The following is a 23,202-nucleotide window of genomic DNA, read 5'->3' as shown; positions in this document are numbered from 1 at the left end:
CAATAGAAGAAAAATCATGAATGGGGAATTTGACCATAGAAGTTTCTGTACCGTTCATTATATTGTCATGGGAAACTCAGAATGCTTTAAAGTTCCCATCATTTTAAATCCATGAAACAATTTGGAAATTTTTAAAAACATTAGACATATTAATAGGATGATTATGAATCACTATGATATCTCTATTTAGAACTCAGAAGCATGGAACTACACAAACAATCCAAGAGGAACAAAAGATGACCACCTAATGAACGTATCACTTCAATTATTATGCATTCAATGTTCAAACTCAACATGAAATCGTATAACAAAAAATAGTCAGGAAATACAATTGTAATCAATAGATTTGATACTTTTCCATGAACCAGCTAAAGATCCAACTTTATTGGATGCTGACATCACACGTTCTTGTTCTTAAATGGTGGTCAGGAACAAACTCAAATTTGTTTTTCCACAAAATTTATTCTAAACTACTTCCTACGAAGGAGTCCATCAAAGTTGGTAAATCTTGAAATCAAGTTGGGATTACCAGTGGCTGTGTGGAGGTTGACACCGATGCCAGTAAGAAGTCCGGAGGTTGTAGGCAGGGCAGGCAATAAGCATCAGCTGCTTTTTCATAGTTAACTTCCAACTCGTTGCTCTTTTTGTCAAGTTCATCATTTTCCATAGCCTCCTAAGCAAAGCAATTTACCCAACTTTTATTATATGGGTAAATAATACAGATACTACGAGACATATTCTACCAAACATTCCTTCCTTAGCTTCTTAGACCTTCAGTTCTCTGAGCACAAATGCAGCATTAAAAAAATAATAATGATAATTTTTTTAAAAAAAGAACAGATATTTCCAGGCTTCCTGCAGTTTTTAAGACTCAAAATATTCAATCAACCCAACATATATTGCTTGAGTTGAGTTGATATAAAAACTTGTCAAATTCCTTTTGTAAACTTTGCCACAAGGAAGCTAGTAAAATATTCAATACCACAGCTACGTGATTCAGAGTGGCGACCATTGAAATCTCTGTTCTACTTCGAATAAAAAATTAAAAAATACATGGGTATGAGTTACCTGTATTGGATAGCAGTGAAATGTAGGAAGAAATCGACTCTTACAGTGCTCGTTGAAGTATAAAGTTATCAGAAGTAGTGGAATTGTGGAAATGGAAGCTGCTGGCTTGGACTTCAGTCCAAAAAGGCCAATCATGGTAACTTGCATTAGAAGGATCCCTATTATTATATAGTGATGAATGTGGGGCCAGTATAGCCCAAATGTATCATACGTGGTTGCATAAACGTCTTCAATCTGCAAGAAGTAAGCTTAATATAAGTTATTTAGAACCTAGATGATTGATCTTATATAACCTTGATGTTATTTTATGAAAGGGGAAGATTGAAGAAATTGACAACTGTGATTAAAATCCTAACCGTTGAATCAATTAACAAATGGACAATTAAAATTAATAACGGCCCAAAATTGGGACAAAGGACCAGTTTCCACTCTTCTGTTTTAGTTTACAGTAAAATGTTTAGAAGATAATCCCTTGCTCCAGAAAAGAAGAAATATGGCCAAAGCAGGACCATGAACATGATTCTTCATTCACAAGTACACAAAATTAACTGTTCCTAACTTAGGCTAAGAACGCATCACCAGTAGAAGGGTGGATCCGACCTGTGCTCACCATAGGCGAACCGATCGACCCAACCCAAACTTTCAAAAAAAATCTATTTTTGTCCCTTTCACACGGGTATAAAAACCATGCAACTATTCGCATCACACTGATGTGAAATGCATCACAAGATATAGATGATTCACACACATACAAAATAAAAGAAAAACCCGTTTGGGATATAAGACTAGAGAGCATTAACCTGATTGACATATACAACATAGCCCAAGCAGAAGTAGCCAATGAGAATTGGAAGCAGTAACGGTGCAACAACTGCATATACCATGCCAATGAGTAGGAAGAGAGAGATAAAAGGGATAATTCTAGAATGTGGGAGAGAGTATAAATAAGCTTCTTTCTCCTTTCCACTGCAACATATACATGACTTTAGAAGATCCCATGATAGTAAACCAGGTTGAAGAATCTCTAAAGAAAATCCTGATAAGCCATTTGTCAATATATACGTCACAAAGAAATCAGCCTGTGACACAAAGAAACCAACCTTCAACCAATAAAAATAGTTATTGCAAAATTCATATTAATAAACTGGGTAAAAAATCAACTTATACCCTTCAACCGGGAGTTGTATCAATTAAAATCTCAAACTAATAATTGTATCGAATTAAATCCTAAACTTTCATAAGTGAATCAATTTAAACCCTCTATTAGTGATCTATAACTATTTTCACTTTATTCCATTTAAAATCAACTCTAAATCACCTAAAATAAAATTATTCTTCTCCCAACATCTCACCAAATTCATAAGAAAAAAATACTATGCAATTCTTCTTGAATAAGTATAGAAAACTAGGGGAAGATGAGTTGATGAAAAACTACTCATATTAATAAAAAAAATAAATAAATAAATTTATTACTATCTATTTGATTCTAGTGTTTATATATAATATTATGTTAATCCCTACATATAAAAAAGACTTATACACGTGTGAAAGTTGTGTATTAATGATTTTAAAACAGAATTCTAATGGAGTATGTAAATTAATTCATTTAAGAAAGTTTAAAGTTTAAATTGATACAATTATTAGTTTGGAGTTTTAATTTATGCAACACCCTAAGTTTAGGGGACTATATTGATTTGTTTCTCTAGTAGATTTAAAAATGTAGATAATGGAAGCAAATAATTTTGTCCAAGCATGCATGCAATTTATTCAAGAATCACATACACTCCGGAAGCAGTGTAGCAGTCAGAAACTATGAACAAGAGAATAGGCATACTTGAGCAGATACAGCACTTGCAAGATGACTGGGGAAGTTTTTAGGATGTGTAAGATATTCTTCAATTTCATCAAGTAAGGATCCTGATATCAAACTCAAAAAGAACACATTTCCCACCAGAAAATAAAAAACCATGTTACAAGCTTTTATCTCCTCTTTACTCCTTGAAACACAGCCTGCTAGTTTGGCCATCGCAAGCATTGCAAAAGGGACCACATATATAAATCCGTTTAGTATTGCACTAGGAAGATAACCCGTCACAATGGAGCTTAATCCTGGTCTGAAGGAAAAATTGATACATTAGAACCCTCGTGGATGCAGTCTACTAAATAGGATAGCAGAAAGAAAATCTGATGTAGAAAGAATACATAGAAGAAGCAATCTTATTGGTTTAATGATATGTATGTTGTTGCGTAAGCACATATCATTCAGATTTTCAGATAATTACACTAGCTCTCAAGGTTTCAAGAAGTGATGATCCAATGGAAAGAGATCTAGTAAGCAATCAGCCGCAAAAGTACAGTTTTTACTTAGCTACAAGCATTAATTTTTGCCGCTTATTTGTATGGCTGTAAGTGGAATGGTGACAATGGAATGACAGACTTAAACCTCTTGCCATCATAACACATCATCCAATCAAATGAAATCAATAGTTATATGAAAGAAATAAAAAACTGTACTAACATAACATTTTGACCAAACGAAAAAGAAAAACTATGAAAATGGACAATAGGAGTTAATTGGAAAAAAAAAATGAAAAGAAAAGAAAGAGGAAAAGAAAACAGGATTTATATTCATAAGACAAGAAATGCCACAAAAATAAAATTACATCATGTTTATTGCCATGGCTGGTGGAAACCACTTCTTTAATTTCTCAAATTTGGCTATTCCTTGAACAGCAGTAACCGGGATTGCAAAGAAAATTGTAAGAAGGGATGCTCCAACAATAACTCCAAATTCATGAAGGGGCAAAAGTCTAACAGGGATTGCCAAATTCTTCCATGATACATCCCTTGGTTCTGGAGCCAACTCGGTGATCCACAAAAGAGGATTTAAGGAGTGTTGTGACTGAGAAGCCAATGCAGCACCCAAACGGGACTTGAATGTAACAAAGGCTACAGGAAGCTCCTACATAATATGAAAGAATCAAATGATAAAGTAGTGTACTATGTACCCGAAGAATCCCCATATTTTAAGTTACCAGAAGGGTCAGGGTAGTAGCACGCATATCACACTATCATCTAATACTATCATTCAACGTAAAGAGATGTGATGAACTACTTTGCCCTGGGAATATCAAATACAAAGCACCTGGTCAGTAGAAAGCATCTTATTAACAAAATGACAAGATTTTTCCTACTTTTATAGGTTAAAATAATGATCATAGTCAAGTAACCTCCAATATCGATTACAGATTACCACTGAAATGTAATAATTGAATCTGGTAAAATTACCTTGTGCTTAGATGCAGTTTGAACCTGCAAGTTATGAATTATATCATGATACTTCCGAAGCTTTTCCTCAAGGAGAGCTATCTTCAAAGCATTTTGCTGAGATGTATATGAGAGCAAGGGTTCTCGCTTATCATTCTGAGAACCAAACTTTTTTCTTCCTTCCTCAATCTTTCCCATGATAGACTTTGCCTGCTTCTGCAAATAAGCATCTACATCAGATGATTAGAAGTCTTTAATAAGAACATTAGAGTAAAATAAGAACTATATCTTAAGCTCTCAAGAACTTTTAAAATTACCAACGAATGGTCAAGCTCCTTTACATCAGATAATATTTGATAAGAATGATATGCACATGGATGATACTTTGAGAAGAAGTGCTCAACACTACACCCATGAGCCTTGTGTTCAATGCATAAGGGAACTTCACGAACTAGAAGAGTAAACTGATTAGGCCCTTGTCTCATGCTCTTAAGCTGTTGAATTCTTTTAACCAATATCCCCTTATACTCCTGAAACAAATCGATGGATGCAGTTAACTCTTGTTTTCCACGTATCTAATATACATAAATGCTTCTTCAGGGTTAGTAGTCACCTTATGCAAGAGGTATATTCCATAAAATGATATGAAGCATAAACATGAAAAATGTACCCAAAGCCTGTGGAGAAGGAATAAATCAATAAAGAATATAGATGCAATAAGTCAGGTACTAGTTATACTAGAGCTGAGACATTGTAAGTTAGTCTGATCTAACTGCTTCTGTCAAGTCCCAGCAGTTCAGTTATGATCTGCTTTGTTGGTTTAGACTCTGTACAAATGAACATTTAAGTGATGCGCAAAATTAAACTCGATAATTGAGTGTGAGTGTGATTGGTTGAACACTAATTTCTTCATTCTTTCTGACTAGCTTAGCCCAAAAGTATTTTCAAGTTAACAGAGGCAGATTGACATGCATCAACGTGGCTTCAGCTTCCTAAAATCCTAGTAGATTCAAAGAATTTTATACTCTAGAAGGACCAAATATGTTTATATTCATCTGAAATGCCAGAGAGTCGGATGCATTGTATATACAGCTAAGGCAGTATTTGCCTTCACAGCCGAAACTATAAGCCAATTAACAGAATTAACCACCTAACCACTAACTGTCTACTTAGTATAGTTCTGCTCTACAAAAGCCATTGACCAGATTATCAGCCATTGGTAGCCTTCCATATTACATACAATTCTAATACCAAATTTTACATTGACATTCAATTTATTTTATTTTATTTATTTATTTTAGTTTAACAATGGCAGAGGTCAAGGATTGAAACTTTTGGGATGTTAATAGGTTCCTTATCTATTGAGCTATTATGTTTGGATTGGTTATTGGCACTAAATTAACTTCAATAAAACAAAATAAACAATGATTTAAGGATTAAGTTAGATATTAACCTATAACCTATGAAAATGAGTAAATGAACTCGTTTTATGGAACAGTTTCTAATGAAACAGAAAACGTGGGGAGAATCGATACTAACCAGTCAGATCCTTCCCTGATATTGGATATTGTTAAAGAATCCAGAGAATGGTGGCTCCTGGACGGCTTATCCTGTCCGAAGTAATTTATAGGGAGAAGTACCACCAACCCAATAACAGAGCACACGGCAGCGAAATTTATGCTACATCCAGAAGCAAACCAGATTAGGTTTATCAAAGACCATCGCATATAATTCTTGAAAATTAATACTCTCTTATATCATGATGATTGAAATACTGGAAATGCTACTGACTTGAAACCAATCAATCGAAAAATTAGTTCAACTTCAAACGACGAGAGGATCAAATCATTTAAAGAAAATACACTCGCAAAGTTTGCCAAATGGTTTAACCCAATCGAGATTCAATAACGCTTAAATTCAGCAAAAACGAGGCTAGAGAGAAGTGAAAATGCCGAGAAATTGCACCCGAGCTTGAAGAGTCTGATGGTAACGAGGGCATCAAGGCCACCGGAAGAGAGTATTTCATCTTCGGAGAGGCGAAAAGCCCGAGGAATCCAAGCGACAGAAGGGATAAGTCGATGGAAAGTGAAAGGTTCAAATGAAATGCGGTGGCCGAGCGCGAGCCGGCGAGCGTAATATATGGCGGCATTTGATGGCTGCTTCTTGAGGATGGAGAAGATGGAGAGAACTATGAAGGCCAAGCCTATGTTAATGGCCGCAGAAGCGAACAAACTTCCTGGATTCATATTGTTTGAAGGAGCTAAGCTAGCACAATACGATCCTTAATCATCCCCGTCGAGAATCTGAAGCTACAGGAGAGAAAGCGGAAACCGCTGCCGCCCCCGTCGCCGTCGTCGATGATACGTGGCGGGATATCACATGCAAGGAGGTCGTGAACTAAGGCTTCGTGGCAAAACGTAACCGAAACTGGCGGCAAATTGTAGAGCAGAATCTCTGATTGGTAGTTCAATTCTGTCGTTTTTCCGATTAATTATTTAATTTTTAGGCAAAAACATTAAGAATTTTGGAAGTTTTTTTTTTTTAAGGCGGTTTTTAAATATAAAAAAATGAACCAAAATACTTATAAAATATAACAAAATTTTAGAACTATCAAAGATAGATGTTGACAGACATTGAAAGACTTCAATCAGACACTGATTGAAGTCTTTCAATATCCATCGTTATAGTACTTCTAAAATTTTGCTATATCTTGTAAATATTTTCAATAATTTTATCATTTGAAATAATTTTTCTTTTCTTTTTTTTTTTTTTAATGAATTTTGAGAGTTATAACAAACTATAACTCATAATTGATCAAAATGGTGCTTGTATAATGTTTTTATTTAATTAAGTTTTATATTTTTATTGGAATTATCTTTTAAAATCATTTATGCATCAAAGCTAAATTTCTTCTAAAATTGATTTTATAAAACAAATAATTAGAATAGATGAACTAATGATTTACAAAAGAAAATCTTAAGATATACGCATTTACCAATAAATAATAACACAATAAAATAAGATACTTAATATTCATATTCATGAAATAGGACTATGCAAGCAGACGTGGGTTAAAGTAGTTTTTATAATTTCATCTTTTTTATATTTTTATTATTGAGTGTGATGATTTAAAATTCTGACAACGTAAAAAAAAATACGTTAGCTATGAATATATATAATTTCGAAAGTATACATTTACAAATAATAACACAATTATATGTTTTTCGAACATATGAGATGTAGTAGTTTGTTTTTTATTTTGTATTTTATTATGTTAATAGATGTAGATTTGAAATTAAATAACAATAAGATAACTCAATGGTAATTTTCACGTATTCTTGAGGTCAAAAACTTCAATATCTATCATACTACGAAATTTGAAATTAGATGGTTACAAATATAAAATACTTTTTTTTCATTATTTTTATAATTTAAGTATGTTTTAAACTTATCAAAATAAGCATAACTCAAATGATATAAAAACATGTACTATCGTGCCTAAAATGAAAGGCTTGAACACATTCAATAAAATGGAGATAGATTATCAAATAAATTTATTTTTTAAAAAGGATGAAAAAAATTAGAAAATAGTAACGTTATCAATCAAGTCAAAGTTGCTCAGTTATGCTCATATGAATGATAACTTAGTAATTATTTGATGGATAGGTTATTCTTTATACATTTTTTTTTTCTTTTTCTTATATATATTCTTAATTTCTCCCCTTGAATTGGACCCTTTTTTTTTATGTACCTTTACTTCAAACTTTTTGAACAAAAAAAAACAATTTATAGCTTGCGTTTGTATATATATAAATAAAGCACAAACAAAGTCTCCATTTGGACTGTGGTATAGAATATTGAATTCATTAAGGAATGACAAAAGACGAATAAGACTTAATTTATAGTTTTTTTTTTAGATTTAATTTATAGTCAATAACGTGTGAACTCAAACTATTCTCTCTTTTTTTTTTTAATTATTGTTAAATTATAAATTTAAACGGACAAAAATAATTGGTTGCAAATATTAATATATGGAAGATATGTATGGTCATCTCCTTAAAAACATGTATATGAATCGAGAGTGACACATATATTGGCCACTTGGATATATAAATCAATTTAATTTAAATTGAAAGGGAAATTTAAATATTTTCTTTATATATAGTGCATAAGACAATCTCTCATTCTCTCAAAGGTTAGAAATTCGATTTCTTTTTTCTTTCTTTCTTTCTTTTTTCTGATTTTTTGTGGTAATTAGGTTGTTGTTCATTATGGCTTTTAATTTTAATAAGAAATTTATTTTTGAATAAATCTTGAATATTGTAAGTTGGATTAATTTATTTTTTCAGTACCAACATTCATATCTTTTTTTTTTTTTCAGGGAGAATATACAATTTATATCAATTGAATTATCTTCCGGTAAATTAGATTTATTGAATGAGTATATTTTCAGCACCATAAAAATGTCTAACTATAATTTGTTCTCGTTCCTTTTCATAATTTATTGGGAATTTATAATGGGTGGCAAATCTAAAAAGTATTGTTAGAGACATACTTTCAACGTATGGAAAATTGTAGATATGGTAAAGTTTTCAAATTTAAACTTTTGTTATTCTGTATTTTAATTTTGCTCTTTTAACACACCCTCTTTTTTATATATATATATATTAATCAACTAATATGACACATTTAAAGTATATTAGTTATATATTTTTTTCCTTTTTATCTATATACTTTTTGTATTTTTTTTTTTTTTTTTTTTTTTTACTTACTTTAATTTTTATATTTGCTACATTTTTATATCCCTTTTGGAACATTTTTCCTTTTTAAATGATGTTGTTTCTTTCATTTTTTTAAATACAAAAGTACAATAGGTTGGAAAGATTCAACCTAAAGCTCACTGATACTCAGTTTAGTTTACTTATTTTGACAACTTGGTCGTGTTTGGAATAACTAGAGAAAAAATGTTTTTTTAAGAAAAATCATTTTTATATTTTTTTAGAACACTTAAATAACTAGTCATTTTCAATCGTATATCAATAGCGTATCAAGTGTATTGAATGTGTATCAGCAATGTAACAATTGTATCATGTGTATACTACTAGTAGTGTATCAAGTGTATATTAATAGTATATTAAGAATACCAAATGTATCATTTGGGATGAACTTGTTTTTTTGCTATTTTTACAAAAATAATGAGTCTGAATTATGGACCTAATTTTTTAAATTTATTTTGTCAAATCTATCGGAATACTTAATTTATTCTGATTTGATTTATTGATGTCTGATAAGAAGTTTGACATTGAAAACCAAAAGAACAAATATGTATACTTAAGAAATGAAATCTATATAGTGAGTTTATTTATTATAACTAGAATTTACATCTCATTATCACAAAGCTACATAATTTCTAACTTATGAACGTCTACTTTATTGAAACTTGTATCAACATTAACATATTATACTCTTTATTTGTATAGTCATTTCTTTGTATCTTTGAACTCAATTTATATGTCTCCCAACTTTAAATTTTTATTAAATGATCATTGATCAAATTTTGACTAGCTAATTAGATTTTAAAAAATGATAATTAATATGAAATTTCTTAATAGAGTAAGCTAGTTCGTCAAAGGGCTTCTGAACTACACAAATCCAATTAAAATTGTAAAAAAATCACATAAACTTAGTATATATATATATANTATATATATATATCCAAATTCATATATTGTTTTAATTTACTTCTAAGTTACCCAACTTCGTAATGATTGTCTAAAAAAATTCTAATCTTGGCTTATACTTTTATTCAGTCGAGTTACGTTCATTTTCATTTCTACCTTTATTATTGAATTTTGAATCTAATTTTCATTTGATCTAAGATTTCAAAATATTACATTTTTATGTTTAAAATTTGAGTTAGTTTCTAATTGATCTTAAGTTCAACTTTTTACACATTTACACGAGAATTTCATTTATGCCGACTTTTAGTTAATTTTATATAAATTAATTTAAAAACAATACAATTTCTATGTCATCCCAGCTCAAATTTTCTTCAATTTTAATTCACTATTTAAAATAATCAAATAATTTCATACAACTATTCTAAAACAATTAACTAAATTGACTGAAAGTGAGCATTAATAAAAAGAAAAATTTTCACAGATAGAAACAATGTTAAACTATTTATAGAAATAACAAAAAAAAAATTGATGAAATTCTATTAGTGTCTATCAATGATAGATTTTTATCACTCTCTATCCATGAAGATTAAAAATTTGTTATTTTGTGTAAATAAATTTCTTATATTTCTACTTTTAAAAATCCTCCTAATAAAAATACATAACTTTAAAATTTAAGGATCAAATAAAAATGGTGATAAAAGCTGAAAATTAGCGTGACATTTTGAAATTTTTTAGACCATACGAAAATTATTCTCAAATAAAAAGATTTTTCTTAAAAAAAAAAAGAAAAAGGGATAATCTCTCTCTCTTTTTGAACAAAAAGACTTGGTCAACGATGAGTCATTGTCATTCCATCGTATAAGGAAAGGAAAAAGAAACTACAATAAAAACAGGGAATTAGCTAAGCAATTTCAGCATATGGAACAGCCGTCCACCACTCGTACCTGATTCCTCCCTCCCAATACTCCAAACACTCAAATTTTCCTTAGCCCCACGAACCACTCACGCCATACAAATAAATTTAAGCCATTTTAAATATGAAAAATTTGGGTATTCTCTACCATGCATCAAAATAAGTATAATTCAATCAAATATTATCATGTAGTATTTTTATTTTTTAAAAAGATAATATTTTCTCTAATTTCTTTTTTGTGTGATAAAGATGTGGAGAGCACAAGAATAGATTGCACCTAATCATTGCTCTTTAAAATATATACTCATTTATTTTAAAAGTCAACATTTAATATTTAGTAATCAACTATGTAAACTAAATAATCCATTAAACTTTGTTTTAGTTCGAGAAAGATTTAAGCTACCAAGCTTTCCCTCGATTTATTTGTGAGTATCCATTATCACTACTTAAACTATATTAAGAGTTTCTTTTAATTATGTATATATTTAAAATTGAATACATATGATTCTTTTAACATATCATAAATGGTTAGATCAGAGGTTCAAATTTGTCGAATTTTAACCTGAACAAGCCTCTTTTGAACGTCAACAAACTTCCATTTAGACCTTTCTAAAAATGTATTATGTTAGATATGGGTTTAATGTTTAATATGAAATTTTCGAATTCCAAGTTTTAAGTCTACAGTTAGTCATATAACTGCAAGTCTTTGTCGTTTTTCTCTGGGCTTTAATCTAATCGTCTTCTTGTTCTTTCTCTATATTATCGCATCACACCAGCTCAGAACTTGCCTTTCCATTTTTTCTATTATTCTACTTTGAATTCCTCACAGACCCTTTTGACCATTTCTATATAGTTTTGTTCTTTGTTGTTAAATTTTTATTCCTATCTGTCTGTTGATGAAAATCAATTTAGAGATGAAAGATTTGAAGGAGATGGAAAACAGGACCTTCTCAGAGGTTGTCTCTCAAATTATAGCATCTACAGATGAGTTAGCGTCCATATCCAAGAGTTCAGAAACAGAGAAAGAGATGTTTACTGAATTAGCTCTTGTTTTGGAAAAAATCCCACCAATTTTCAATGATTTGAGAGACTACGACAAGATCATGGACACCCCATCAATCAGAAAAGCAGTTGAATCCCTTGAGAAGGAGATAAAGCGTGCCAAGAGTTTGATTAAAGTTCACAACCAAAAAATGAAACATGTTGAATCTATTGCTCATGATCTTGGCCGGTCCTTGGGCCTTGTCCTGTTTGCTACTGTTGAGGTTTCAACGCAGTTCAAAACAAAGATTGGAGAGCTGCACAAGGAACTAATGAACATGAAGTTTAATGAGAATTGCAGTCCAACTTCAACTTCAACTTCAAGTAGAACCACGGAGTTCATATGTGATTTGAGAGTGGAGGAGATTGAAGAAGAACGAATTAGCATTAAAGTCTGTGACATTGCACTGCATCTCAAGTATGGGAATGATGATGAAGTCAAGCGTGCAGTTGTCGGGTTGAAAGAGTTGATACAGAGTAAAAATATTAATGATGAATGGCTCAATGAAGAGGGAATCATTTCAATTCTGCTGAACCGTTTGGGTTCTAGCAAATCCACTAATCGATTAATAATCATTCAAGTACTTAGGTATCTTGTTTGGAACAGTCCTGCAAGCAAGGTAGAACCATAAGTGGAACTGACTATTGCACCCTTTATGAGACCGTTATTTTCGATCCACTGAAACACAATAATTTGCAGGAAATGATGGCAGATGTGGGACCTTTGTCAACATTGGTCAAGTCTTTGGCTGGGGATGAGGAGGAGAGGAGGGAAGCTGTGGGATTGTTGTTGGAACTCTGTGATCTTGTTAATGTACGGCGCCGGCTTGGCAGAGTTCAGGGTTGTATTGTTATGTTGGTTGCCATACTGAAAGGGGACGATCAAATTGCTTCCTCTGATGCAAGGAAACTGTTGAATGTATTGTCAGGGAATACCCAGAATGTGCTTTATATGGCAGAAGCTGGTTATTTTAAGCCAATGGTGCAGCATTTGATCGAAGGTAAAGTGAGAGAACAAAAGCAAAAACTCTAACTAGTATGCATTTTGTTTATTTCTTCAGAACATGCTTTGAGAACTATACACTTGGGAGCAATTATAGTAGCTCATTTAAGAGGGAACTAATGCTTTATCTTAATATCATGTCTATAATCTAGTGGCGATCACCGCATTACTGATCATGTTGTTGCAAGGTTTAAAAGCATTTGATTAGTTTAGTTCTTTGGAGTTGATTGGAGTGCAACCAAAGTATCTCTCCTTATCTAGATAAGGCGTGGATATACAATTTGAGTGACACTATCTTCATTTATATGAGAAATCATGCGAGTTATGCTCAATGTAGACATTATCGTACAAATGTAGAGATATACAAGTGATTCTAGCATCCCCTTTTACATCCCTCCAACAGGAAATCTGGATTGCTGGAGGATCCAAATTCACTTATAGTTATAAATTTCTGGATTTCGAGCTCATAAAAAGAAATACGATGTTTATGCTTTTAAGATCAAGCAATTCATGAGTTCTTAATGTTGAATGCTGTCCATGTGTTTAGGTTCTAACATGAATAAGATACTTATGGCAACGGCACTTTCAAGGATGGAGCACACTGAACAAAGTAAAGCCTCACTAGGTGAAGAAGGAGCAATTGAACCCCTTGTCCAAATGTTCCGTACTGAAAAGCTTGAAGCTAAATTATCAGCCTTAAGCGCATTGCAAAGCCTCTCAGGCTTGCAGGAAAATGTCCAGCGGTTGATTAGTTCTGGGATTGTCATTTTATTGCTTCAACTCCTTTTCTCTGTAACTTCTGTGCTTATGACTCTACGAGAACCTGCAGCCGCAATTCTCGCAAAGATTTCTGAATCAGAATCAATCCTGATGAACCATGATGTGGCTCTGCAAATGCTCTCGCTTCTGAACTTATCAAGTCCTGTAATTCAGAATCACCTCTTGCAAGCACTCAATAACATTGTTGCTAATCCTGATGCGCTTGAAGTTAGAAAAAAGATGGTGGAGAGTGGTGCAATCCAGCTTCTCTTCCCCTTTTTGATGGAAGATAATGCTAAGATCAAGAGCGGTGCCTTGAAATTGCTTTATACTCTATTGAAAGATGCACCAGAAGAGCTAGAAGAGAGCCACATAAGTGTAATTCTGAATATAATTTCCTCGACCAATTGCATATCTGAAAGGGTCTTTGCTGTTGGTATACTAAGCAATGTTCCTGTAACTCAAAAGAAAATAACAGAGATGCTGAGAAAAGCAAATCTCGTGCCCATCTTGATTTCCATCATGAATTCCGGCTTGGCTAATTCGGATGTTTCTATATCTTTGTCTTCAGAAAGTGTAGCGGGTTTATTAGTACGGTTTACTAATCCATTTGATAGGAAATTACAGCTTCATTCAGCAGAACAAGGGGTGATTCCTTTACTGGTGAAGTTGCTGTCAAGCGAGTCGCCCATTGCTCAGAGCAAAGCAGCAACTTCACTAGCTCAGTTGTCGCAGAACTCACTCTCTCTCAGCAAGTCCCGGACTTCTAGGTGGTTATGTGGACCTCCTTCAAAAGATTCAATTTGTGAAGTTCATGGAAGGCAATGCTTTATAAAAAAAACATTTTGTTTGGTCAAGGCTGATGCAATCCCTCCTATGATCCAAATTTTGGAAGGAAAAGAAAGTGAAGTAGATGAAGCTGTCCTCAGTGCCCTTACCACGCTTTTGGAAGATGAAATTTGTGACAATGGAAGCAAGTACATAGTTAAGATGTCTGGAATTCAAGCCATCTTAAAAGTTTTAGGTTCAGGCCACGTTGATGCTCAACAAAAAGCATTGTGGATACTGGAGAGAATATTCAGAATTGAGGAGCACAGAGTCCAATATGGAGAAACTGCTTGGTCAGTGCTTGTTGATTTGTCCCAGAAAGGCGATTCAAGTTTGAAGTCAACCATTGCGAAGCTATTAGTACGTCTGGAGCTATTTCAATTTCAATAACTTAGGTACCTGTGAGCAAATTTGAACAGCATGGTATATACCATAACTTTTGTCCATAAACATTCATGTTCAGTTTACTATGATTTTTGCTTATTCAGTTGCTCGAAAGATTTCCATTAAAATACGAATGTGTATTACTACTTACAAGTTACAACTTATATATTTTTGAAGTACTAAAAGAGTTGAAAAAGAGAGCCGTTTCTGGAACTACTGTATTTTTAGATTGGCTAATCATAGAAGATCAACATAAGAACAATTCCTGGAATTCTTGAGACTGTCTTGAAACCATTGTTTAAGGACATTCCTTCTCAAAAAGATCTTGGGCAATAAAGAAAAGCTAGTGTCAATTTATGTGCAGTTTCAGACAAGTTGTTGCAGGTAACTTCATTGCTTTCTGATAAGCAACAAGTTTTCTCAATTTGAAGTAAAACAATGAACTTTATACAATCACTTAAATGACCTAACACACAAAGTGACCTAACACACAAAGTTTGTTTTGATATCATCGAATTTGTCCATTTTAAGTGGACTATCCACACATTCCATCATTCTTGTTCTTCATTTCCTAAACTGCAAGATTTGGGCCTTGATGAAACTAAACTGCTTCTCAATGATCTAAAGATTGCTTGGTTACTATCATTAGTTGATAAAACAATCTGTTTTAGATTGGTTCTTTACATGCTTTGGATAATCAGTTCGATTTTTGGCTTGGCAAGGCAGGGGTGTTAGAGAATTAAATTATAGCAGTAACCCATTAGTGGATGAGAATATATCTCTATTTCACACGTTTTCACTTCTCATTACATTGACATGAAACTTGCAAGTGTGGAAGCCACTAGAAAATGTGTACAGCTGTCTGAGGCCTGGAAGAACTATATGAAGAGAAGGTATTTTGAAAATATTTAGATTGTGATAGATCACATGGATACATAATTCAGTCATGCCTTAATAGTGAAATTGCTAAATATAATTGGCTGTTGGTTATGCATCTGGTGTAAATCTTGCTGCTGCTGATGTTTATCATACAATAACACTAACATCAAAGCAAGCATCACAAATCCAACAACAGCACAAAGCAAAGATGCTGCAGAGAATTTTGAAAACCATTAGTTTATGAAACACACACTAAACAGATAAACCAAGTGCATCTGCTCAGTGAAAAGACAGTCTTCCTAAATTTCTACACTAAACCAGAAAGAAAAACATTTCCAAAGTAAACAAAAATATGTCGGTCTCTGGTTGTTGATGGATGAAACTGCAAAGAGAAATACCTGGTGGTTAAGAACTATACTTACCATCCTTCAAGGAAGCTTCTGTTCCCTTTCTTTTGTGTATGTGGGCATCGAAAACTCTTTTTTCCTGATAAGCGAATTGAAACAAGATTTACCTTAACTTCATTCCAACTATTTTATAGAAACTAAGGCACTCCCTCCCCACCCACCCACACACACACACCACAAGAAAAGAGCCTGTAAGAAAGAAATAAAAAACCTGATGGCAGAGGCTGAGGTTGGGTTGGAGCATCTGCTACATGGCAGCACTCGTTTTTTCTTGCATCTTCACGTGCCATCAGAAGAAAGACAGATCACTGATCCTAAGGTTTCACTGTTTTATATCCTGTTGCAAAGGAACGGTTAATTCTGTGCAATCTCAATGAACAACCCTTATATTGTTTTCCTATATATGCTTAAGTGATCTAATTTACCTAACAGAGATTCTTCTTTTCATTTATGTTCAAGAGTTTGCTCACAGCTAAGCTCATACATTCTCCAGAGTCTTCAAGAAAGTAGAACAAAGATTAGAGATTTCAGAGTGAAAGATTCTTCTTTGAATGTGACAGGCGGATTTAAGAATCATTAGGTATGAAAACATTTAGAACTTTACCAAGCTGAAATTTTTTATTCTCTTTCAGCAATTATGGAACATACTGAAGCTTAAAACTGCCAGGTATCAACCTCCATCAACTGTGAAGGAATAAATTGAAAAATGTCAATACTTAAAAGACTATATTGAAAAAAAAGGCTCAAACAGTAGGGATTAAAGCATATAATTGGACTTGAAAGTTCGCTTAGCAAAAAGGATTCATCCAAGGTCTCGAGCTACCTTGAGCTGTCCCTACCCAAGAGAAAGGGGGTGTGAACAGCATAACTGAGAGGTTGTCCTTTTTCTCATTATAGTAAGAATCTGTGCATTTTTTACATTGTGTCAAGAATAAGATTCCAGTTCATAGGAACATCGAATATGTTCCCCTTAAATTTAAGTTCTTTTTCTTTTTTTTTTTTCTTTTTATAAATGTCTAGTATTATGTAGTTCTTTCTATGGTCTGTAGCCTTTATATTAATTAACTTCCCTCTGTATTTTTTTTTAGTAGTGCAATCCATTCCTCAAGTGAATAAAATCACTTTGTAGTGAAAAAAAAAAGGAAAAAAAAAAAAAAGAGGAATAAGGAAAGAATAGAAAAACCTCTCTTATTGGATGCTTATTTAAAACAACCATTTCTTTAAAATTAATACGATAATTCAATGGGCTTAGAGGAGGAATAAGGTGGTTTTAAAACTTTATGTTGTTTATATTATAATATCTAAAACTTGTGCTAAAATTGTGATTGTTTGAAACAGCCAAATATTGTCCCTTGAAATGAAAACTTGATGACCTTGTCAGCAAGATAACTATAAAATCCAAATAAGTTAGCTAACTACCTTCTGTTTTTTAACCAGATTTTGGCCAAATGTTTTGTCTATCATATGTTTTTATCTTATTTGTTGTTACTCTACCTGGTTTTTTGTGTAGTTTAGTTTAAGCACTGGTTTGGGCTGTTAATTTTGTTGTCTTCTTTTGTGGATGTAATGATTTTTGTCCATTTTGTTATCCATTTCCCTCATTGTCTATATTATAAATCTAATAAGCCTGCAAATAGACCATTGCACTCAATCCAATTTAGTCAAAGGGAGAAGGGAAGTGGGCATAATCAAGCAACAAGGAGAGAACTTGAAGTGATGTGCTGCTTATTAATTAGTTGGGAATAGCAAGAAGAGGGGTCCTAAGCAATTAGGAGTCTGTTTGGCTCAAGAGTTAGAAAATAGAGTAAAAAAATAACCCACAACAAAAGAACATATAAATTGTGAGTCCACGAGTTTACAATTCATAATTCCTCATTCAAGAGACTAGGGAGCAAGCATAGGTCTTGAGGTAGATAGTGTTTAGTAACAAAAGTTTAAAATGTATGTCAAGATAACTAACGCTAAAGTATCGATGCTTATTATTTATTTATGTTTATTTTATGGACTTTTTTTTTGTTTTTTTGTTTTTTAAAAATCACCCTCTCGAATGTCAAACACGAGAACATCAATAGAAATGTCGACATAGACATTGGCCTCTTAGAAAACCTGTTTGATTTGTTTTATTCTCCAAGTGAAAAATAAAGTGATCGATAGTGAAGAGGATATGGAGCCACCTATTTGGCTCAATCCAAGATAGGGGATTGCTTAAACTTATTCTCGACAAATTTGTAATGATAGTCTTAACAATTGTCTCCTTTTCATAAGAACGAAAAGAAAAAAAAAATGTTAAGACCCGTCTTATATAACATATCCATACTTTACACTTCCCCCCACCGGTGGATTTGCTCATAACATCAGAGAATGTCAACAAATTTGCACTTGGGGAAGGTCGAAAAAAAATGTGCTCAATGATCATAGTTCTTGCAAATTCTCTCCCTGTATTTGTTCCAAGGATTGAGCACACAAGCTATTCAAAACCCCTGAAATAGGTTCCAAGGCATAATGGATCCTTAATATATAAACCAGGACAAAGATAAAACACAACAAATATAAAGAAGTATGCACATGATTCTCATTTTATCTCCTGTATCAAAACTTTATCCCTGCTTTTGACCTTATTATCCATTTTTGTTGACAATTTATGATTCTCAAACTCCATAATTGAACTTTTCTCCATCTTTACAATATTCTCCAAAGTCGACCAAACTTCGCTTGGCTGCTCATGAACCCAGCACATGATGAAAAAGATCTTCCTGTCAGCGTGTTTAAGCTTAGTACCAATGTTTGACCACTTGGATTTTCTTCTCCTCTTTTCTGATTTCAGATCTCTCTCCCCAGCTTGAATAAGCCTCTGCAAGTCGCAAAGCAAGCACACTAAAGCTGGACTGCCCAGTGAAAGCAGGATTGCGACATCGTCAATAAGACTCAATCCAAGCTGCAAGCCCCCCACGTGTCGATAAGTTGGAGAACAGGTTTGTTCCAAGCAAGATGACAATGCCTCTAGAACTGTTTCTGGTTGACCAGTTTGACCCAAGACAGAGGAGACACTCAAAACAACCAGAGCTGATCCTATAGCATCGGATTGCCAGTCTCCATTGTACAAGCGAAGTGTGAAACAATAACTATAAATGATGTCAACCAAGTGTATAGCCAACAAGGGTGATGGCTCTGCAGAACTAAGCTTGCTAAGTGGAGGTAACGGGGTATCAGGTGCTTGAGGAATTGCACTTGATTGCATCGCTTCCATTCCACTTGCCAGTGAAGTTGTCGGTTTCTGCTCAGCGGGGAGTTGAACAAGTGGTGTTCCTTCTTTGCTCAAAGATATTGTTCTAGCAGAAGGTTTCGTCCACCAAGCTTCCCAAGGTTCAATCATCTTGCTCAACTCTCCTGACGCCATAGCCCTTAAGAACCGTTTCTTCTCCTCCACAGATAAATCATCAAAACTTAGTTGGTCACCTGCAGAAATTAGGAAGAAAATTCTGCTTTCATCAATGTGAATCAGATGATTTGCCATCTGGAGACAGTCAAAACTAAAAATAAAACAAACTTATAGAAATCCTACAGATGAGAACATATCATAAAAACAGAAGAGTTGAAAAATCAGTTTAAAAAGCATTGGAAGAAAGTCAAGCGAGAACAATTCAGATAGAATCAAGGCCTATCATAAAATGAAGTGATTCCCGAGGATCATACCTGCAAGAACTTTTTCAATAGTTTCCTCGGATAAAGTCGAATCTGCAAAAAGGCACAAAAAATCTTTAGTCATGTTATTGCAGATAATAAGCTGTTGGAAGATTTAATTACGAAACTCTGTTAAAAGAACTTCACAAAAAGAAATTTTCATTTCAATTTTATCAGTAAAGAACAATAGTGCCGATAACTTCTGATTGCCACTATCAAGTTCCACTATTTGTCTCAATTAGAGAAGTAAGCAAAGCATCACTCAACTAAGAACTAGAATCAATTTTTTAAAAGGCTAAAGGCATTCTTGAGGCTTTTTGTAAGCCACGAGACTAAGCTGTATGTCTCAAATGTAATTAATGATATGTTTACAAACTCTAAATTAGTATGACCACATAATAGTCACGTAGAAGTATTAGAAAAAAATCACCCAATCGCCAAATAGGATTGACCTGCACCATAAATTTTATGCCTTCAATGCTTTCTAAGTGAAACAGTAAAAGTAGTGATAGTTAAATTGTCACAACTCAAACATTCATTTTTTTGAAGGACGAGAAAAATGAATACTATTCTTCTAATCATTTCATGAGACATAAAGACTTGAAGCCACAGTATGTTTTCATGGAGGCATAAGTCTCTTATGACTCAAAAGAGGTGGAAGACTCGAGACGAGCCTCAAGGCACAAGCCTTAATAGCCGTTTAGAACATGGCTAGAATCTGCCCAACAGTTCTATCCGGGAAAAGGGTACCAGAGCTGAATTTAATTATACTTAGCCATAAAATACAAAACCAGAATTTTACTTTCAGAAATAACTAGTAAACAAACCAAGGTTTGCAACCACATACCATCCTCCTCATCCAAGTTTTCCCTTTCCTCTTCCAAATGAAACCTTTTCAAAATGTCGAGTGTTTTAAGTTTAGTACTATCGTCCGTCCGCAATTGACGCAGCTCCTCGACAACATTTTCTCGCATGAAAGATTCAGTACAACGGTTACTATGAGACTGCAAACCCAAAAATAATTCAAGTAAATACACCAATCAAGCCCGTCACTCACTAACCCTAAAAAATTATTGTATGGGTTTTCACTAACCTTGTAACATTGCAGAGAACAGTACCGAGAATTACAACGAGGACATGTATAGTGTGAAAATTGTTTGTGGCACCTGAAATGAGTGCATTCGAAATCGAAAGGATGAAATTAGGAAATGGAGGGAAAGAAATTTGAAGTGGTAATGAATTGAGTGAGAGAATGACATACACATGACAGATGGTCCGCAAAGGAAGATTGATTGAAGAAGACGAATCAATAGAGGTTCGTATCTCCTCCTCCATGGCCAAACTTCAAAGGATGCGGCGTCCCATCAGAAACCGGGCTACGGAGAAACAAGGGGAAGATGAAGGAAGAATGGCGATTACCATAAACCCCCGGCCCCGAGCTTCTAAAGACTTCTCTCTTTCTAGTTTCTACAATCACATGGGATGTGTTTGGTATATGATAAAAGTACATAGTTTTGAGTTGGATAGGTAATTATTATTTTGAAAGTTAAATTATGAGTTAAATTGTTTGTGTTTATTTACAAAGAGTTGCTAAGTTGGTAATTATTGTTTGTGTTTGTTGTGTAGAGTTGAGTTGGTAATTATTATCTGTGTTTGTTGTGTAGAGTTGAGTTGGGATTTGATGCAGTTTTTGGTGAATGAGATTAGTTCTATTTTTTTCTGTTTGTTTTTTATTTCATTCTTTTATTTTTTTAGTTTTATGCTTTGCTATTGTTGATTAATTTTCAAATATACACATACTTTCTCAAATCATTTATGACATAAACTGAACAATCTCAATTTTTTTCTCAATTTGTAGAACATAATAAAATATTTTCCATATATTCTTTTAAAAAACTGTAATAATTATAATTTTCTTCAATCGGTAAAACATACCAACAAAATATATTTCATATTGCTGCTAAATTAATTGGTATATTATATATTGTATGTATATATTGAATGTTTGTATATATATTGAAGGTAATTATCCCAATTACTAATTGGTATATTGTATATATAGATATGGAATCTTGCTAACTTAACTTTATTATTTCATATATCATAGAGTTTATTTTTATATAATATGGATAGTATATTTGGAATTGAAATTGTACATAGAATAATTACCTTTCATTTGATTATGATGGTGAGAATGTAATGTAGTACAGTAACATTTTTCATAAGATCATAAAAATAATATGAACCGACCGAACATGTGGCCGTTTCCAAAAAAAATTCACAAAATATATGTTCTTTTCGATACTTATAATATCTGTGTCATAATACAAACAAAAAATTACATGTCATGACGTATGCAAAAGTTATCATTCTTTGACTGTAAAAAAAAAAATCAGAGAATAATCCAAACGGCAAAGATGAGGGAAGAGAGAAAGAAATGAAAATATCACTGCTTTTTAGGATTAGTTTTGGGTGGGTAAAAAAAAGTGGTTTTAAAAACCCACAGTTTTTCTTTATGAGTTTAACAAACATGGGTAATAAATACCACCCAACCCAACAACTCATACCCATTTATCAAACACCTCCTAAGTGAAAGTTAAATCCTATGTTGAAGGGCTGTCTCTTATACACATCTAGATGTGTATAAGAGACAGATATATATATATATATATATATATATTTGAAAAGGTAATCAATAGCTCTTTCGAGTTCTCACCCTACCAAATTAGTGTGTTTTCTTAAAATTATATAATAATAGTTTTTCTCGGTCTATTCCAAATTGATGATCGATATTTAGTAAAACCTAAAATCAATTTTTTCTAATTTATCGATTCTTTTGAGCATTCTCGTTACATGTCGCTTGATTATACACAGACATTATTAAATTTCAATGTAATCTTCCCAAATTTTATGCCAATATATTTTCAATTTTCTCCTTTATCTTTACTAAATATTATATCAAATTATGTCGTAATTTTTTAAATCTTTAGCATAATTTATGTTTTTACAAGAACTTCCAAATGGATTTTCTAAATTGATTTGACCTTTTTAAGTTTTGAAAAATATCAAATTTTGCAAAAATTGGGTAAGAGTTGGGATATATATAGAATCTCAGTGTTAATCTTGTTCGAGATTTCATCGAAAAAGTTAAATATATCGAACTTCGGTGTTATTTATGTCTCGATAACATAACTTTTTCAAATTATATTCAATCCCTCCAGATCTTATACCAACTCTTATTTCTTATTGAATTTCCACTTGCAAATATTTCTGAAATTTTATATAAAGTCT

The 23,202-nt window shown here is 32.8% G+C and overlaps 3 protein-coding genes across 6 annotated transcripts; 1 reads left to right on the top strand and 2 right to left on the bottom strand.

Moving 5' to 3' along the window:
• Positions 1-237: 237 nt before the first annotated feature.
• On the bottom strand, positions 238-6,805 carry LOC120082146 (CSC1-like protein At3g54510). Of its 4 annotated transcripts, none has more exons than XM_039037388.1 (10): positions 6,301-6,805; positions 5,875-6,015; positions 4,949-5,012; positions 4,653-4,865; positions 4,357-4,551; positions 3,732-4,030; positions 2,903-3,182; positions 1,869-2,147; positions 1,069-1,302; positions 238-673 (listed from the first exon to the last, which is right to left on the bottom strand). In XM_039037388.1, the coding sequence occupies exons 1-10, from the start codon at positions 6,579-6,581 to the stop codon at positions 515-517; spliced, it is 2,145 nt and encodes a 714-aa protein (XP_038893316.1). In that variant the 5' UTR covers positions 6,582-6,805; the 3' UTR covers positions 238-514. The 4 variants fall into 4 exon arrangements, with proteins under 4 accessions (XP_038893316.1, XP_038893317.1, XP_038893318.1 ...); XM_039037389.1 differs by having other exon boundaries at positions 238-670; XM_039037390.1 differs by having other exon boundaries at positions 4,677-4,865.
• Positions 6,806-11,573: 4,768 nt separating this feature from the next.
• On the top strand, positions 11,574-15,072 carry LOC120081500 (U-box domain-containing protein 44-like). The gene is made up of 3 exons (XM_039036445.1): positions 11,574-12,590; positions 12,671-12,971; positions 13,521-15,072. Exons 1-3 carry the CDS (start codon positions 11,826-11,828, stop codon positions 14,948-14,950), a joined length of 2,496 nt encoding a protein of 831 aa, XP_038892373.1. The 5' UTR covers positions 11,574-11,825; the 3' UTR covers positions 14,951-15,072.
• A 3,363-nt stretch (positions 15,073-18,435) lies between these two features.
• On the bottom strand, positions 18,436-21,383 carry LOC120080921 (zinc finger HIT domain-containing protein 2). The gene is made up of 5 exons (XM_039035602.1): positions 21,173-21,383; positions 21,005-21,077; positions 20,759-20,915; positions 19,924-19,965; positions 18,436-19,686 (listed from the first exon to the last, which is right to left on the bottom strand). The coding sequence occupies exons 1-5, from the start codon at positions 21,244-21,246 to the stop codon at positions 18,803-18,805; spliced, it is 1,230 nt and encodes a 409-aa protein (XP_038891530.1). The 5' UTR covers positions 21,247-21,383; the 3' UTR covers positions 18,436-18,802.
• Positions 21,384-23,202: the final 1,819 nt, after the last annotated feature.

Source organism: Benincasa hispida, chromosome 7, assembly GCF_009727055.1.
Source record: "Benincasa hispida cultivar B227 chromosome 7, ASM972705v1, whole genome shotgun sequence".
Lineage (NCBI taxonomy): Eukaryota > Viridiplantae > Streptophyta > Magnoliopsida > Cucurbitales > Cucurbitaceae > Benincasa > Benincasa hispida.
This window is presented reverse-complemented; position numbering and strand designations above follow the sequence as displayed.